The sequence below is a fragment of the Microchirus variegatus genome (genome assembly GCF_963457635.1).
Source record: "Microchirus variegatus genome assembly, chromosome: 21".
Classification (NCBI taxonomy): Eukaryota; Metazoa; Chordata; class Actinopteri; order Pleuronectiformes; family Soleidae; genus Microchirus; species Microchirus variegatus.
In genome coordinates, this window is record NC_139822.1 from 14,232,143 (window position 1) to 14,249,809 (window position 17,667).

The 17,667-nt window shown below is 44.0% G+C and overlaps 1 protein-coding gene across 1 annotated transcript in view; it reads right to left on the bottom strand.

Annotated features, from left to right (window-relative positions):
* The window catches only part of runx3 (RUNX family transcription factor 3), a gene marked incomplete at its 5' end in the record, with an annotated part of 50,520 nt that extends 47,682 nt beyond the window's left edge, over positions 1-2,838 (bottom strand). Inside the window, one exon of the mRNA XM_083907547.1 lies at positions 2,781-2,838. Within this exon, the coding sequence (XP_083763673.1) occupies positions 2,781-2,838 (58 nt within the window). The remainder of the gene's footprint in view (positions 1-2,780) is intronic.
* Between the last annotated feature and the right edge of the window lie 14,829 nt (positions 2,839-17,667).

Below are 17,667 nucleotides of genomic sequence, written 5' to 3' on the forward strand. Positions count from 1 at the left end.
AAGTAGCAATAATTGTGCATAAGTCACAAAATTAGATAGTTTTTCTTTTTTTTTGTTCATAAAAACGAGCCATGTAAACTTTGAACTGTGACATATTTCCAAATTTCACAAATTCAATCCGATTTTAAACATTTTGAGTACTTTTTGCTCAGTTGTGTTGAAAATGACCCTAACCAAAGAATATAAGAAACTCTGTACACTCTTAGAAATAAGGGTTCCAAAGGGTCCTTCACAAGGGCCTACCTGGAACCATTTGCTTCTGGAACCCCTTTCCTGAAGAAAGGGTTTTTCAAGGGTTCTTGGTAACACTAATGGTTCCAGTAAGAACCATTTTGATCCAGAGAACCCTTTAAAACCCATTTCCAGAAAAAAGGGTTTTAAAAGGGTTCCAGGTGGAATCTTAATAAAAGGGTTCTACCTGGAGCCAAAAAGGGTTCTCCTATGAGGACAAGCCAAAGAACCGTATATGGTTCTATTTAGCATTTTTATTTCTAAGAGTGTAGTGTCCTAGGAGGAATAGCTGTACAAACCTGTGTGTGTGTTTGTGTGTGTGTGTGTGTGTGTGTGTGTGTGTGTGTGTGTGTGTGTGTGTGTGTGTGTGTGTGTGTGTGTGTGTGTGTGTGTGTGTGTGTGTGTGTGTGTGTGTGTGTGTGTGTGTGTGTGTGTGTGTGTGTGTGTGTGTGTGTGTGTGTGTGTGTGTATCTTCCTGAGCTTCAGCAGAGAGCTGAGGTTTCTGAGGTAAGGTAGCATCTCGTTTCTCACGCGAAGTGCATCTGATGTTGCGCATCACATGCTCACATGTGTTCTCTGGCTGCACTGTGAGAAAAAGGCTGAACACGTATATGATGCGCGAGTCTAAACACCTGCAGACTTCAAAATAGTGTGTGTATACTAATGCTGCTCTTTCTTTACCTCAAAGGTTAGAAAAAAAAACATCTTAGAATCTCAACTAAGTCATGTTTTCTACCTCAGAAACATCATGATTTCAGGGGTTTTCTCTCCTCTCTAAAACAAAAGGAGACTTTTGCTTGCGGGCAGTGTTTCCTGACTTCTGAAGATGATGAATACATTATTTCCATGAGCTCCATGTCGCACAGTGTTAGAGCCTGAGACAGAAGAGCCAGACATTAAGCAGTCTCCTTGATTTTTCTCGAACCATTCCTCCTTAATTTCAGTTTGATTTGAGTCTCCAAAAAAAAAAAAAAAAAAAAATGGAGAACCTCTGCCAAATTGCTTCTCCTGTGTAATGCGACTTGTTAAACTAACCGCTGGGGTATTTTGCTTACATGAGGTAGTCCCAATTTGAAATGCTTTCAGATTGAACTGGAGGATTTAATGACCCTGACCCTTTGTTCTCTCGCAGTTCAGTTTCAGTCTCCTGACAGAATGAATTGTAAAAGGATATTACATTTTCACTAATGATTTCCAATGGATGATTACAGCTTTAAATGCTTGTCTCCTTTTTCCCCCCGTTTCCCAAACTGCTGTGCTCTGGTCGGGCTCAGAAATCAAAATCAGGCAACACAAATCATTACGTTGGAGGTTAAGTGAGAACGTCTCCAAAGCCTAACAGAGACGGCGTGTATGAAACCTGGTGTCGGTGACGCTCTGTAAACTGACGATCTATAAATCTACAAACGACCAGGAGATAAAGAGATGCAGATCCAGCGGGTTTTTAGAAGAGTGGGGGGGCCTTGTCAGGAGGAAACTATAAATGCTCGTGTGTCTGTAGAAGCTGTGAGAACACTGGAACATCATCCTCTGTCACTGCGGTTCCACTCAGGATATCAGAGGACTGTTTTTCATGTGAGACGCAGATGTACTGAGCGCGTTTGACTGTGTGTGCGTTTGCGAAAGAGGCTCCAGAGAGTTTAAGATATACTCTGCAAACAATTAGGAGCTGGTAGTGCTTCTCCTGTGGCTGTCTCTAATTAACACAGCAACGAGGCCTTAATTGGGAAGGAGATTTTGGTTGTTTTTTTCCCCTGCTGCCTTTCAGTGGCTGTCTCCGTGGTTGTGTGTGTGTGTGTGGGGGGGGGGGACAGTGGGAACAACTCGAGTCCCTCGGCCACCGCTCGCATTAACAACTCCTCTGTCAACACGTCGCGTTTTGTGTTCTCTTCACGTCGTTACGCGCAGGAACAAACAAGTTATTCGAATGAGTCAAAACTTCAAAACCTCGTTATTTGCAAGTGGAAGCCGTCTGATTGGAATCGCCATGGCAACAAATGGCTTCCTCATTTAGCGTCTCCAAGTAATAGTGCACTCACCTCACCACACAGACCAAAAGTACCTCCTGGAAGTAAAGCGGGAGTGAGAGAGCCTAATATGTTTTTTTTTTTTTTCTCTCGCTCTCTCATTGCTCTTTTATTGTATTGCCGTGTTCCAGTAAAGGGCCCGGTCACGTGGAGCCTCCAGCTCGAGAGTTTCACTTGATAATGAATGTCTGTGGTGAGAATCCCATTATGGTGCCACTCCATCACGTCTCCAGAAAAACACAGGAGTGGAGAGAGGGCCTTTAAGGGCCCGTATCAGTCAACTAAACGAGGGCAAATCAGATCCTCCTTTTGTAAACCTCCCACAGCACACGTCTGAGTGTGTGTGTGGACAGAGAGATAAATGCATTCACACACCACAGGAAGCACCCGGCGCTTACAATTCTTTTTTGGAACAATGCTGCACCTTTAAAACTGGACAGAAAGGGGGATGTCGGCGGTGGGAGGGAGGGAGATACAGTGAGGATGAGGGGAGGGGGGATAGAGGGACGGATCAGCACTCACCTCTGAGGAGATTGCTGCTGTAGTTGGAGAAGGAGTCAAAGATGCTGTTGGATGCCATGACAGTGTCACCCACAACAGCAGTTGATCGCCGTCAACCTTGCAGAAGGGGGTGAGGGGGGGGGGGGGGGGAGAGAAAGAAGGTTTGAGACGCAGAAACCCCGGCGAGTATGAAGGAGAGAAGAGGGAGAAAAAGGAAGGGAGAGAGCACGAGAAGACGAAACTCCTGGAGCTCTGAGTCTGTTTGCAACCAAGAATCTCGGGTTTGTGACTACCACAGGAATCCTAAGCCACAAGCCTGCAGAGAGAGCAGCAGCAGCAGCAGCAGCAGCAGGAGATGTTTGAGGGCGAAGCGGAGAGGAAAGGGTCACAGGGAGAAAGAGACAAAACAGCAGAAAGAGTTTACAAACAGGCAACGAGAGATTCGTGTGTCTCCAGGTGCAAAGGTGGACTCACCAGGGCTGGGGGCCCACCCGACAGAGCCCGGGTGGTGGAAGCGGGGCAAGGCGAAGGAGGTCCTGGGTTTGTGGTCCTCAGTCACGCTGCAGGGCTGAGGGTCTGAGGTTAGCCAGCTAGCCTGATAGCGGCGGTGTCTACTTTGCTTTCCTTCCTACGATGGTGGTGGCCTGACAGCAGCGTCAGTGCTAGTAAAAGGCTAAAAGCCACAGTCTATCTGCATCCTCCTCGCCATCCTCCACACAGAGACACACACTCCCTCCGTGACTGGTGGAGCCCACGTCACATGTCACGTGAGGTCACCGGGCCTCTCCCTCCCTCCCTCCTTCCCTCCCCTCTTCCCCTATCGTCTTTGCTTCTTCTCTGGTTTCTCTGCTTTTTTGGCTTTTTACTTTCCATGCGTCGTCCTTCTCTGACTTCGCTGTCTTCACTCTCACTTTTCAACGAGTCGTTCCAAGTTTTTGGAAACGTCCTATTTTCTCTGTCGAGCTCAAACCCGTGCAGGCGCGCTGTATGTGGAGAGAGCAGTGAAAACTAATGCGGAGGCATTAAAGTGTGTCCAGCCCCAAACATAAACATAGGTGAGAGGAAAAAAAGACTGAAGAGATGAAGAGAAAATGAGAGATAGCTGTGGCTTATGCAGGAAAGCGTTGTCTGTAACTGACGAAACACTGAGCGTGTTGTTCTTCACTGTGCTAGTTCTATGTTTGTCTGACTCACGGCACATCTGTGTTTGTAAGAACCGGTGGTTTTTTGGGCCCTGCAAAACCTCCACCCTCACTTACCACTTGATAGTATCATAATCTTAGTCTCATTAGAGGCAGCGCTGCTGGATCCTCAGGTCTTCTCTTCATGCTCATCTTTCATCATCGAACCTTTACTCCTTTTACTTTTTCCTCTCTGGAGCATGAACACTTTTATAAACATTTCTTAGTTCCCTCGTGACATAAACAGTAGTGTCGTCTCTTTCCTCTCTGCAACAGCAAACCTATTTAACCCGATTGTGGTTTTCACACTTTCTTTAATTTTCTAGGTTGAATTTAAGAACGGAAAAGTTCACTGATGTGGCTACAGTATCAACCTGAGACGTGGATGTGCATTTTTTTTATTTATTCGCGCTGGATATTTGAAAGGTTTCTGCAGCAGCTATGTGGAAAACAGGAAGTGATATTTCATATCGCCTCAGATTCACACAGACACAAACGATGGGCCCCGAGTGACAAAATGTGCATTCGGAGATAAAAGACTGGCCGTTTTGCTGCGGTGCTGTTAACCTGACAATCTTGCACTGCGTGTGTACGTGCATGTATCTGCGTATGTGTGTGTGTGTGTGTGTGTGTGTGTGTGTGTGTGTGTGTGTGTGTGTGAGAGAACACAAATCACTGGCATTTGCAAACCTGTGGTATCCACACTTCCTCTCTCCTTTCTCCTGTCTCTTGGTGACACACTGGCCACGGGACAACAGAACCAAACCACTGTCTGGTCACTCATGTGACCCGTTTGCTTTCCCTAGAAACCTGTGTGTGTGTGTGTGTGTGTGTGTGTGTGTGTGTGTGTGTGTGTGTGTGTGTGTGTGTGTGTGTGTGTGTGTGTGTGTGCGTGTGCGTGGGTGTGTGCAGTTGTTGACGTTGCTTCGGCCCTCGTCGTCTTCCACTAATTGTCGGACAATAACTGCTACATGCACCACAGATGTGTTTGTATGTGTATACAGTACCATGTTCTGCATGAGAGAGAGTGTGTGTTGTGTGTGTGTGTGTGTGTGTGTGTGTGTGTGTGTGTGTGTGTGGGTGTAAGAGAGGGAGAGAGAGTTTGCCGGTCTTCCTGGTAGCCCGCACTGCCCTGTAAATGAGCAGTTGCCGCTGAGTCGGGCGGCAGCGCGGGCTAAATAACACGGCGCGTCGGCAAGTGTGGCCGAATGCAGAGGCCACAGCCGCGGCTCCAGGGCTTTTATCAGTCCGTCCACGCAGCCCACTACAGGCCTCTGACTTAACCTCACACACAACCCCGGCTTCCTCTTCTCACACCTCCGCTGCCTCCCCGAACATGGCCTCGGCCGTGGCCTGCCTGCCAGCCCAGGGACAGATTACAGTTGTGCGAGTTCCTCTGCTGTGTGTTGCAGGGAAACACCGCTCCATGACAGTTTGAACCATTGTGTTGAATTATTGTTTAGGTTACTATAACAACTATGAAGCTGTTTGCAGCTTTGTTTTCCTGCGCTTTGTCCTCGCGTCTGGTACATTTCGGATGGACAGTCTGTTCTGGTCTCGTCATCTGCGTTTGTTTAGACAAGTTCATGCTTGAACGTGCCGGTTTCATCGTACAGGGTTGTTTGCTAAAAACTCTTGTTTTTGTTTTCCATTACAGTGAGAAATAATGTTTTTCCTCCGCATGTTTTCACAAGCAGAAAACTGCTTCGACTTATTGTCAATTACCTTATTTTTACATTGCATCTGGGTTTTTTTGCGATGAGGAATGAAGAAACAAATATAGGACCGTCCCACAGCATTGTGCAAGGGCAGGAGCTGCCTCTATTGTTGTAGCACAGTCCAAACTTGACATTTGAAGAAACTCTGCAGTCAAGGCCTTTTCTTTTCGTCCACACTCTGCTCTGTGTTTTTTCTTCTTTGTCTAGGTAAACATCTGCTTCATGTTTTGAAATCTATCTCATGGCTTTGCACTGCCCATGACCATGAGGGGGGAAAAATAGTTTGAGGATCATTGTGGCCGTCTTTTCACTCAATTCTTTTTTTCCCCTGCCCAGGCCTTGTTTATCAAGCCCCTGTATTTAAGCTTAATATAACTCCTGTTTTGCTGAGAAAACTGTGGTGGTTTAATCACTGTCAGTGGTCCTACGCCTCTCGGGTGTGGCTCGCGAGGCAAAAAGGACCCACTGCGGTCGCGCGTCCAGCTGCAAAGGGGCTTATTTTGTGGTCTAAAAATTGCAGGCTTCCCCATATGTTCCCCATAAACGTGGAATGCAGCGTGGGACTTGAGGAGGCTTTTATAATGAAGTGGCCGTCATTGCATCAAACACCATGGCCCTGCCTGCCTCTAGGATAGGCCCTGGGAGCCCAGTTTAAGGCTGTGTACACCGATCCTGTGCCCTGATGGTTCAATCACACCTCATAATGGCACCTTTTTTTTTTTCCCCTGTTCATTCCATTGACTGATATTCCCGTCACGCATAGCATACTATTTTAATGTTTATATTGCAAAGATTTGACGAGTCCTCACCCAATTTGCATGGTACAACGCGAAGAGTTCTTCTGGAAGTTCTCACGCTGATTTAAAGTGTTCCTGGCACCTTCAGAGAGCGGAAAGTGGCACGAGGAAGCGTAACCGAAATATAGCGCGTGTAAAATTTCCTAACTTGTCGCGTTTTTTAAAATAAACTGCTCTTAAAGCACAAACGCTGCCAAGCAGCTATTCAACAGAGAGTTCTTAGAAAGTTACAGCTGTATGAGAAATTAGTTGACTGGTACCACCGTGTTTGTGTGTGTGTGTGTGTGTGTGTATTGTTGTTGTCATTGTAAAGGAGGCACTCCCAGATGCAGTGGTTTTTACTGTGCAGTATCACGGTTGGAAGTGATCACCGGGCCCATTATTTATTTATTGGCTCCAGCAGACATGGAGACTGTGGTAACCACACGAAGAGGAGGCGAATGGGGCGGGGGGGAGGATGAGGGAGGGCGCCGTGTCGCCACACATTGAGCAGACTGTATCCCACAATTCCTGGGGAGCGCTGCATGTATACAGTAACCTGTGGTAGAGCGAGGACAGCAGAGAGTCTGTGATGGCTGTAACAGTAGGAGAGGAGAGAGCATGTTGATGCTTCCGCTCCTTTTTATTCATGCTAATGGAGAGAGTAGTAGGAGTATTAAATGCACAGCATCGTGGAGTTGTGTTCTTCTCTGGCACCTGCCGCCACAGGAGCGCCACAAGTTAAATTTGTCATGTTTACAGGTAGTAATACCTCCTTCCCCACCCTTTTTCACTCAAGCTCTTCCTGTTATTCAGAAACGATGCCAACACAAAGACCGAGCGCCCAGCTTCCTTCACAGCAAGTAGCTGTGCAGCCTAATTTGATGATTTATAGCTGTCCTACCTGGTGAAATACTTGTTACAATTGCATCACGTCACTGCTCAGTGGTGCTGATTTAAATGCATTCTAAGAGGATTCAAGGGAAATGTAAAGTGGTAATCTGTGGTTTTCCAGTTGGAGTTGGACTATTGGCCAGATTATGATGAAAGATTTGTCTTTAAACGTGTGAAGTGGATTCCTTTCTTATATACAAACTGGTCAAATGTGTTTTATTTAATTTTTTTTACACAGTATTCTGATTTTGTGTTGCATAAAATTAATCAGTATTAAGGGTTTGGACGATACCGACAGAAGATTATTATCCCAAAAAAACTTTTTAAATTCAGCCAATATTGATAATTATCATGAGAATAAAAAAATGAAGACAAAACTAAGTGATATTTTTTGTGTATATATATATATTTTTTTAATAAAATCTTTAATTTAATTATATATTGTTTTGTGTCAAATGGCTGTGAGATCTGACCTTTTATCTCACCTTTTATCTCCATTGTTATATCTGTTTTTGTTCATCATCCAGTTGCTATTATACTCTTAATATTCATTCATGACAGTGAACACAACAATGTTTTGGCCCACAGTGCTTATCACATTGTGCCTGTGTGTGTGTGTTTTTTTGCACCACTTGTCTTCACCAGAGTGGTGAATTTACACTCGTCTTTGAGGTGCACAGAGGCACCACATCATGGCATCAGAATCAGAGCAGCTGGAGAGCGAAGTGCTGCAGCCTCACATAAAAGCACCCATAAACCCGAGACCTCAGTTACCCCAAATGCCCCAACGCACACATACACACACACACACACACACACACACACACACACACACACACACACACACACACGTAGATCAGCCCCAGCCAGACCAGAATAGAGGCAGACTTTGCCACAAACACTAACGGATCCCATTGACCTCAGTGTATGATCAGGATCGTCTGAGCTAAGGTGGAAACGCTGCAAAAGTTGTGATGTGTTTTTCTTCTCACTCTCTGATCTTTGCCCTTGCAGAGGAACTCCCGTACAAATGCAAATGTGTGAGGTTGTAGTGTTCTCTTTGCGGGGGGAGGAGGGGATTCCAGCTCTATTGTGATTCCTGCCATGTTTAATTACCTGTGCATGTGTTTGTGTCGGCGCATGTGGATGCATATTTTCTGCGGTCCAGACATGGGTTTTTTTTTTGGATGTGACAGACAAGCTTGCAAATATGCTAATTTGCATTGGGCAGGATGTTCCTCTGCAGCAGATGCACAGTGGTTCACAGATGCTGTGTGTGTGTCTGTGTGCGCATGTGTCTTTGCAGCATGAAATGTCACTTTACTTCAGCTTATTTAAATAAGTACTGGACTTATTATTTCTATTTTACATAGACAGTGGTGCACCAAATCCATTTTTAGCTATGTTCTTTACACTATAACACTATTTAATGATTTATTTATTTATTTATCTTCTGGGTCTCATGAGCTGGTCATATGTTCTGTGTGTAAGAAATGTGTAAAACCACCATTTTAGTGTTTGACAGCTCGATGCTTGATGTCTGTTATTGAGCCCACAACATGTGAGAAGATGACATGAGAGTTTGCAGCATAACACATGACTGCGTCTGTGTGTGTGTGTGTCTCTCTTTGTGTGTGTGTGTGTGTGTGTGTGTGTGTGTGTGTGACTAAAAAATCCAGCTGATTTAACCAAATTAGTGGCCACGTTTTTTTGTTATTTTGTTTACATGTATAACGTACAGAGAAGTTAATGTCGAAAATATTGACTTGAATGACTTTAATTGCACGGCTGTTCTCCAACGTGAGTGCATTCGAGACAGCTTTAATTAAAAGGCGCAGAGGTTCACGTGATAGCGCAGAGTAAAAATGCCAAACAACAACAACAACAACAATAAGAAGGAATTTCCTTGTCCATGTTTATGATGGGACTTATTGTAGGTCTCAAGGTAAGCATACGTGATATAGCCGTTTAAAGGATGCTTAGATTTGGCCACATGAAAGTGTGTATGCATTATGTGAAGTAAAAAGAAAGTTGACTTTATTTCCTGCAGATGAGAACTCTCTGCTCTCTCTGTGTGTGTGTGTGGCTGTGACCTGCTTTCATATGACAGCCCACTCATTTCTGTACCTCAGTGACCTAGAATGAGAAAAAGGGGGCTCAGGAAATCCATGACTGTGTGTGTGTGTGTGCGTACGTGTATGTGTGTGTCCATGTATCTGTAAATGCAGGCATATGTGCGTAAGCCCTTTATAGTCCTCTGAAAGCCAGTAACATGATAACGCACACCATTTTTCTCCAGAACGTCGTTCTCGCGTTTTTTTTCCGTCGCATTGCACCTCTCCTTTCATTTATTCCGCTCTTTTGACAAATATGTGCGATGTCCATTATGGTTTATGAGGTGATGGTGACACGGGGTGCCTTTTGATAGCCCCTCAACTCCCCCCCCCCCCCCCCCCCCCCCACACACACACACACACACACACCGTTTCTGTCTTTCGCTGCCTCCCCGTTCATCCTCTGTGGTCTTCAATATCAGAGCTCATTGCTCTTTGTCATCCATCCATGCCTGCACTGTCTCCGTGTGTGTGTGTGTGTGTGTGTGTGTGTGTGTGTGTGTGTGTGTGTGTGTGCGTGTGTGCGTGTGCTTGGCAGGCCCTCCACACCAGTCAAAAACCCAGGCTCAGCAGGCGCTACACATGTCTGATCTATGATCCAGGGCTGGCTTTTATTCTGCGGGAGACGTACAGTGTTTCCTTTGTGTGTGTGTGTGCGCGTACGTGTGTATGTGTGTGTGTTCCTAATGAAGGCCACTCAGGGCGGCCTCTCCCCTGGCGTCTAATGCATCCCAGGCCCCCTGGACTGGCTGGCAGGCTGAATGACTGCTTGGGGGCTCAAGGGTGCAGACTAAAGGAGAAGAAGGTATACGGCACAGACCTCTCACTCACACAACACTCTTTTCTAATCTAAAGTCCTATACGTACAGAGCCTGCAGTGTCAAAGAGCACCGACCGCCTCTCATGAAGCTCAAGTTTAATACGGAAGAGGCGTTTAAAGAGCCGTGTTATTCACAAGACATAATTCACATCAAATGGGTGACTAACGATTTAATCGTTCTTAAATAAGAATAAGTCACACAAGGCACGGAGTTCTTTATAGAAAGCCTTTGATTGACTACCTGACACTTCGAAAAAACCCACAACTGGATGCTCGTGTGTAATTTACGGCGGGATATTTTCCCTCTCCTGAAGGTCGCGCATTCGTAAAAAAGAAACGCCGCTTCGTTTCCAGATGTTCAGCAACACAACAGGCACTTGCCACAGTAAAGACAAAATGATTGCAGACAAACAAATGCTGTCTGTGTCTGTGCCAAATCCTTCCTTCCTTTCGTCCGGGACGCGGCGTTTTATTTGAAAATCATCAACGCTCTTAATTCACAGTCGACTCACGTCCTAAACAAACAAACAAGCAAGCAAACAAACTGCAGTGTCCACATGTAGCTTATTAGTCCAAATACACGACTGGGATTGCAAGACGACTTCCCCATTTTTCAACAGCTGTTATTCAGACAAAGGCCTTTTTGAGGATATGAAACACCGTTTACACTTGTTCTTTTCATACAGTTTCCAATCGAAAGAGAAGAGAGTCTTCATATTTACTATTCTCTTATATTATGTTTAAAAAATCGACAGTTGTGTTATTTCCTCTGACAGTTTTGACTGGTTCATTTACTGCAGTGAAGAGGAGACAAAATGGTCTTGTTTTCATTTGTCATTCATTTGCTTCTTTCAAAAGAAGCACTTTATGGGCTGATTATAGATGATCTTAAGTGTTGCAACACCCTCTCGGAGGCTGTAATGGACACTCTCCAGTCAACAAACAAAAGACTTAGCCCTAATTTACAGAAAACTATCTTTACAGAATGAAAAATACACGAAATATTCACTGTTTTATCAATAATGTAAACCAGAACAAGGTTGCAAACTGATGCCGAGACACACTTTTATCCGCACGTGTGATATAAGTGACATGTGTGTTGTACATTTAATAGACATAATAGCGAACGACAACAAGGAAAAGGGTTAAGAATAAAAACATTAAGAGTTTGTTTACGTTTGGGCTTCGCGTACAGTACAGTGCGACACATGGTAGTGCTTTGGTTTGAAGACAACACTTGTGATGTTTGCTTCCCACGCTCGTCGCTGAAAATAGGTCTCTAAGACTGTTGGGTTCATCCGTAACAGACACGCACACACACACACACACACACATATTCTTGTACAGCGCTCTTAGCGAGGACACTCTGAATGCGTTGCGTAGCCCCCCTTGATCCATACCTTAACCATCACGACGAAAAATGCCTAACCCTAAAACCCACATGTAACCCTAAAATCAAGCCTTAACCCTGAAAAAAAAAATGCAAAAGTTACGAGACATGCGCACAAACGCACCGACAAACTATGTCACTCCCACTTCCTTCCATACATTCTTCCATACGTTGCATGGCACTGCTTTGACAGACGCAGGTGTTTTGCATCTTCCTTAGAGTACGTATCAGAAGCCACAGTGTGCATCTTTTGCTGCACTTTGTGTGTGTGTGTATGTGTGTGTGTGTGTGTCTGTCTGGGAGCGAGTGTATAGCCAGGTGCCTGCTGACATACTGGGGCTTTGTGGTTGTGGTTGGTGGCTTGCTGTGCTGTGCTGTGCTGTGCTGTGCAGACAACTGAAAAGGAACTGTCTCATTTTGTGTGTGTGTGTGTGTGTGTGTGTGTGTGTGTGTGTGTTTCTCTCTGTGTGTGTATGTGTGAGAATATAACCTGAATGTAAATTGTCTTCTATATGATCCAGTGTTCCGTGACAACTTTGGAGGTTTGGTTTCCGCTGTAGTGCGACTAGAGTTTGGTGCAGTGTGTGCACGGTATCAATGTGAGTTTTCTTTGCATATTTTTTTTCGACGTGAGGATGCGTCAAAAACGCGGCCCCGAAACAACACACCGTCTTATTTTCTGTCCCCACAATTAGCCTTTGCGTTTGTGTCATTTTCAAATGCAACTGCAGCGTACGAACACACAGTTAGCAGACAGTTTTAGAGGCAGCAGGTGATAGATCGCAAGGATATAGTAGCAAGGATATAGTAGCGTTGGCTCAAAGGCCCCATACCAACCCACATGACTATCTTATTGCGGCCTCACTACAAAGGGAAACAATGGTTGGAGTGGGAGTAAATATCGCTCTGCTCCTCCCCGCAGCCTTGGCTCGGGACACACATGATGCCCGAGGTGAATATGGTTTTGGCCCTGGTGGCTTTAGAAGCAGCAGCACAGGTCTGTGGGCACATGACAGGGGTGTGATATGGTAAAAAACTTGGCTAACCGAGACTCAAACGCTGTGGAAAGAGCAGCTTGGATCATTGTGGTGAATGTGCTTTAGCAGGAAAATATCGATCGTCTAACCAGGAATGATTTTGAGTCACGTTTCTGATGAGCGACTCCGCCTGGATGTCTTCTTTTTTTTTTTGAGGGGACCATGGGTAAATATAGGCTTTTGACTGATGAGCGATGCACTACCACACCCAGGATAACATCTAATTACATGTTACCAGAATCCTTTGATTTAATCCGAGGACCAGTTTTATTTGATTTGACATAAACAACACGGATCTTTGCGCGTTCTTAGACACTTTCTTATGCAGTGTAACACCTTTGTGTACAGACGGAGACCTAGAGTGAGGCTGACGTTGCCGCATGAGTTCCCACATTCTCACGGTGTTGGTTAGCCAAACCTCTTTACCCAGAACCCTCGGCGAGGTTCTGCTAAGTTGAGTCATCTCAACGCAGCTCAAGGCTTCAGCTTCACCCACACACAAACCACCGTGCACTATCTGAGTCACACCGATGGAGTCCTCAAATGCATGTGTACGTGTTGAATACACAGATTTAGCCTCTCTCGCTTTCCTGATTTGACCTCACGCTGTTGTTTATTGGTTGACTGGAAAATTTCATTTTCCTCTTCAGTTAAAACCAATACTACCACTGCTTCTGCAAAACCCCACATACATGCATACTTTTCCACTTCAGCACAATCCAGTCTGACGTGATGACTTGATATTTCGGCGAGGTGTCATAGATCTGCAACGTGATGCGTCACCAGCAGAGTGTTTAAATACTCAGATAATCCCACTTGGTTGTGCTAGATTATGAATTATTTGTCCGTTTTTGTCCATAAACCAGTATTAAACTAAGAATAGTCTATCAAACTAAATGAAAGTAATCAAAGTATTATCGGAAAAAAGCACATTTCAATCACTTAAAGGCAGTGTTGTAATGTAACAAAGTACAAATACTTCATAACTGTACTTAAGTACAATTCATGTATCTGTATTTTACTTTGCTATTTATATTTCTAGCAACTTTTACTCCACTGCATTTCCTCTCACTATCTTTGTTACACTCTTAGAAATAAGGGTTCCAAAAGGGTGCTTCTACAAGGGCTGAGGTTCTACCTGGAACCATTTGCTTCTGAAAAACCCTTTCCTGGAGAAATAGTTTTTTAAGGGTTCTTGGTAACACTAATGGTTCCAGTAAGAACCATTTTGATGCAGAGAACCCCCTTTCCTGAATAAAGGGTTTTAAAAGGGTTCTTTGGTGGAAACTTTATTAAAAAAAAAAGTTCTACCTGGAGTCAAAAAGGGTTCTCCTATGAGGACAAGACCTATACTCCTTAAAGGTGCCATATGTAAGAATTTGTCCAAAAACAGTTACTACATTCAAATTCAAAATACCGAGGTCTTTTAGGTTTCGTTTTCTGACGTAACTGGCAACCCGTGGTTGCTCGGCAGCTGAGACTCTACTGACTGCAATGATTGGTAGACGGCGGTAGGTGGCGCCACATGCCAAAACATGATTTCACAACATAAACATGATTTGCAGTCTGCAAAATATTTTTTTTAATGCAAATATTTTGTCTGTACTGTTGTTGTTGGTGAGTTCAGTTTGTTATATGAACATTATTCCTGAGTCTCTGTGACATATTAGGAGGATTTTATGGCCAGTTAATTTAGATTTATTACATAATGCACCTTTAAGTACAGTAAATAACATATACTTTAAGACTTTTACTTCAGTAATAGTATATATATATATATATATAAACATCTACATCAAATTTCTACATCATTCATTTTACCAGAAAATTGTAAAATACTTGTAGTTTTCCCTTTTAGGTCATACAAGACTTCTTGTGCATTAAAGCTTAAAAATAAAAAAACAATTTAGTTTTTAGCAGCTTTTTTTAGTTAAGGGCTTTGCTTTATTGATGCTGCTATTCTGTGCCGTGTTTCTACAGCAGCCGGAATGGACTACACAGAACAATCTTATCTCGCCGTTCTCTTCAGTATGCAAAGGTCCCTGGCAACGGGGTCGTCATCCGTTTGTTATAATCCGCAGCTTTACAATGTCACTAATTCTCAAACACTGGACTTTTAATGTAAACAACGCGAGAAAAAAGAAAAAAGAAATGATTGCCTCTTTTCATCCTTAAATTGTCTCTTTCCTGTTGACTTCTCTAAAACAGAGACATTCTCTTTTATAGCAGTAACCGCTGAAGAGTTGAGCCTTTGTTAAACAAACAAGAACATTGTGCTTCGGATGTTTGACTCCACAAATCTCGCAAGAACGTTTTCAAGAAAAAAATAAGAAAACAGTGGACTGAGTTCATGCGTTTTGATTGGACTTTAGATTTGATGGATTTTGATTTCCCCGCCTCATACTTTGTGTGTCAATAGCTAGAAAATTGCAAATAAGGAGACAAATGGCTAGAAAGGAAGTATGCATTTGAATGTGAGGAGTTTGACTGAATGAGACATTCATCATTTGTAACCTGAATCCACTTTATAAATATTATGCTGAGGGATTCTGTTTCTTTTCTGAAGTGATTTTAAAGTTTGCTGAAAGGTTGCAGTGTGTGTGTGTGTGTGTGTGTGTGTGTGTGTGTGTGTGTGTGTGTGTGTGTGTGTGAGTGTGTGTGAACGTGTTTTGGGTTTGTTTGTTATGCTCACAGTGCCGACCTGCCCGCTGTAGCTGAATGAAATTAGAGACAGGTTGGCATCGGGATGACTTGCCTTGGCGCAGCTCAGGCCGCAGACGGGTTCCGGTATGAGTTTACAGTATAGTTTGCTTCTCTGTGGCTTGACAACTCTGTGCTCTGAGAGAGATTTAACCATGTGACAGACATGCTATGCACTTTCCCACAGCCACTCAGAGGCTAAGGCTACTTTTATGGCTGCCTAACATTTACACAGGGCCTACCTAACTTGGCACCCTGATATTGCTGCAGCTCCTGCTTTTCCCTTTGAGAAGAACACAGAACTTATCATGTGTTTTGGCAGCCACTTTGGTGACACTTAAATGTCAACGGTAACCTGTGTGGGCATAGTTGTGATTCCTTCTTCTGCAGTATCCTTTTCATATATATATGTATATATATATATCTCCACTGAGAGCTAATCAAATCATCTGATCTGATATCTGTCATTGTTCCTTTGCAGTCGTACCTATGTTCCCCGGGTCCTATGTTCCCCGATCGGGGAATATCGGACCTTTTTTTTAAAAAAAGGGTCCTATGTTCCCCACTTTGTGGAAGCCTGGGTGTGGAGCTCCAGGGTAAAGGGTTAGGGTTAGGGTTAGGGTTAACAGTGGGGAACATAGAACCCTTTTTTAGAGAAAGGGTCCTATGTTCCCCGGTCTCATACAAAGCGGGGAACATAGGACCCTTTGGGTGAACAGCGGGGAACATAGGACCCTTTTTTAGAGAAAAGGGTTCTATGTTCCCCGGTCACATACAAAGCGGGGAACATAGGACCCCCGGATATACGGTCCCGTTCCTTTGACTTCAGGCTGCACAAGAACAACCGGGTGACTCATGCCTTACATAAGCGCTATCAAAGCCAACGGTCAACAGCCTGGAGATGAGAGGCAGATATGATTCACCTCATGTAACACTTCTGACGTTGCCTCAGTGTTTTCACTGTTGTTCGCTGGATGTTTCCATTATGATAATGAGGGACGTTGAATGTGTCACCTAACCACCATCAGTGATAAGAGCAATAAGCTCAATTTATCAAGCAAAATTGTTCAAAATTAATACACGAATTGATGATATTACAGCAAAACATGAAGTTTTCCCTGCATGTTAACTTACTACTTGAGTTGATAGTTTCAGTTTGGTCAGACATGAATCATCACAAACACACACATATCAGCGTTATAATATCACATTTTTTTTTTGCTGCTGTGGGAAGATAGGCTGCTCGTGGTTCGCCGTGTGTTGTGTCTACGCATCTCCCTCCCCAGCCTTCCCTAATTCGAGAAAGGCAGAAGTGAGAAACGGCTGAAAAAAATACGACCAGCGTCTTCCTGTGTGTGCGTGAAAACCCCAGACAGGCTGTCTAAGTCGCTCGCACGCAAACGCCGTACCAGGAACCATGGCAACGGCAGGTCCCCACATGCAGAAAACGGAAGTGAGCCGACGCGCTGAGGAAGTTATTGGTTTTTTGATGGCCATTGCAGTGGTTTCATGAGAAATACTGTGACTGTGCCCTGGTGTTGCGCCGAACGGTCAGCCGGCGTGGGAATACGATTTTTTTTGTAATCATGACACCTTTAACCACTGCCTCGTGTGTTTAAGGACGCGAGTGTGACGGAGTCAGAAATGAGATGAGATTAAACTTTTGATCTGTCGAAAAAATGGTTTCAGCAAACAGATGGCGCTTGATAAATCTTGAGCGGTGTGTGTGTGATCTGCAGCTTTTTCTGTCACTGTCCTGCATGACATGCACTACTGTTCAAAAGTTTGGGGTCACTTAGAAATGTCCTTATTTTTGAAGGAAAAGCACTTTTTTTCAATGAATATAACATTAAATTAATCAGAAAGTCACACTATACATTGTTAATGTGGTAAACGACTATTCTAGCTGCAAACGTCTGGTTTTTAATGGAATATGTACATAGGTGTATAGAGGCCCATTTCCTGTGTTCTAATGGTACATTGTGTTTGCTAATGTTAGCGCAGCTGAAAACAGTTTTGCTGGTTCTTTGACAAAAGGGCAATATTATTATTTCTAATCTTGTCAATGTCTTGACATAATTTTCTATTCATTTTGCAACTCTTTTGATGAATAAAAGTGTGACCTTTAATGGAAAACACCCAAAAAATTGGTATAGGTGACCCCAAACTTTTGAACGGTACTGTACTCAGGGACACATTATTGCGGAAAATGGCTTCCTGCGTTGTCAGAAACGTAGGTTTACTCGTTTACTAGTCGTCCTGACATCAGCCACTGTCT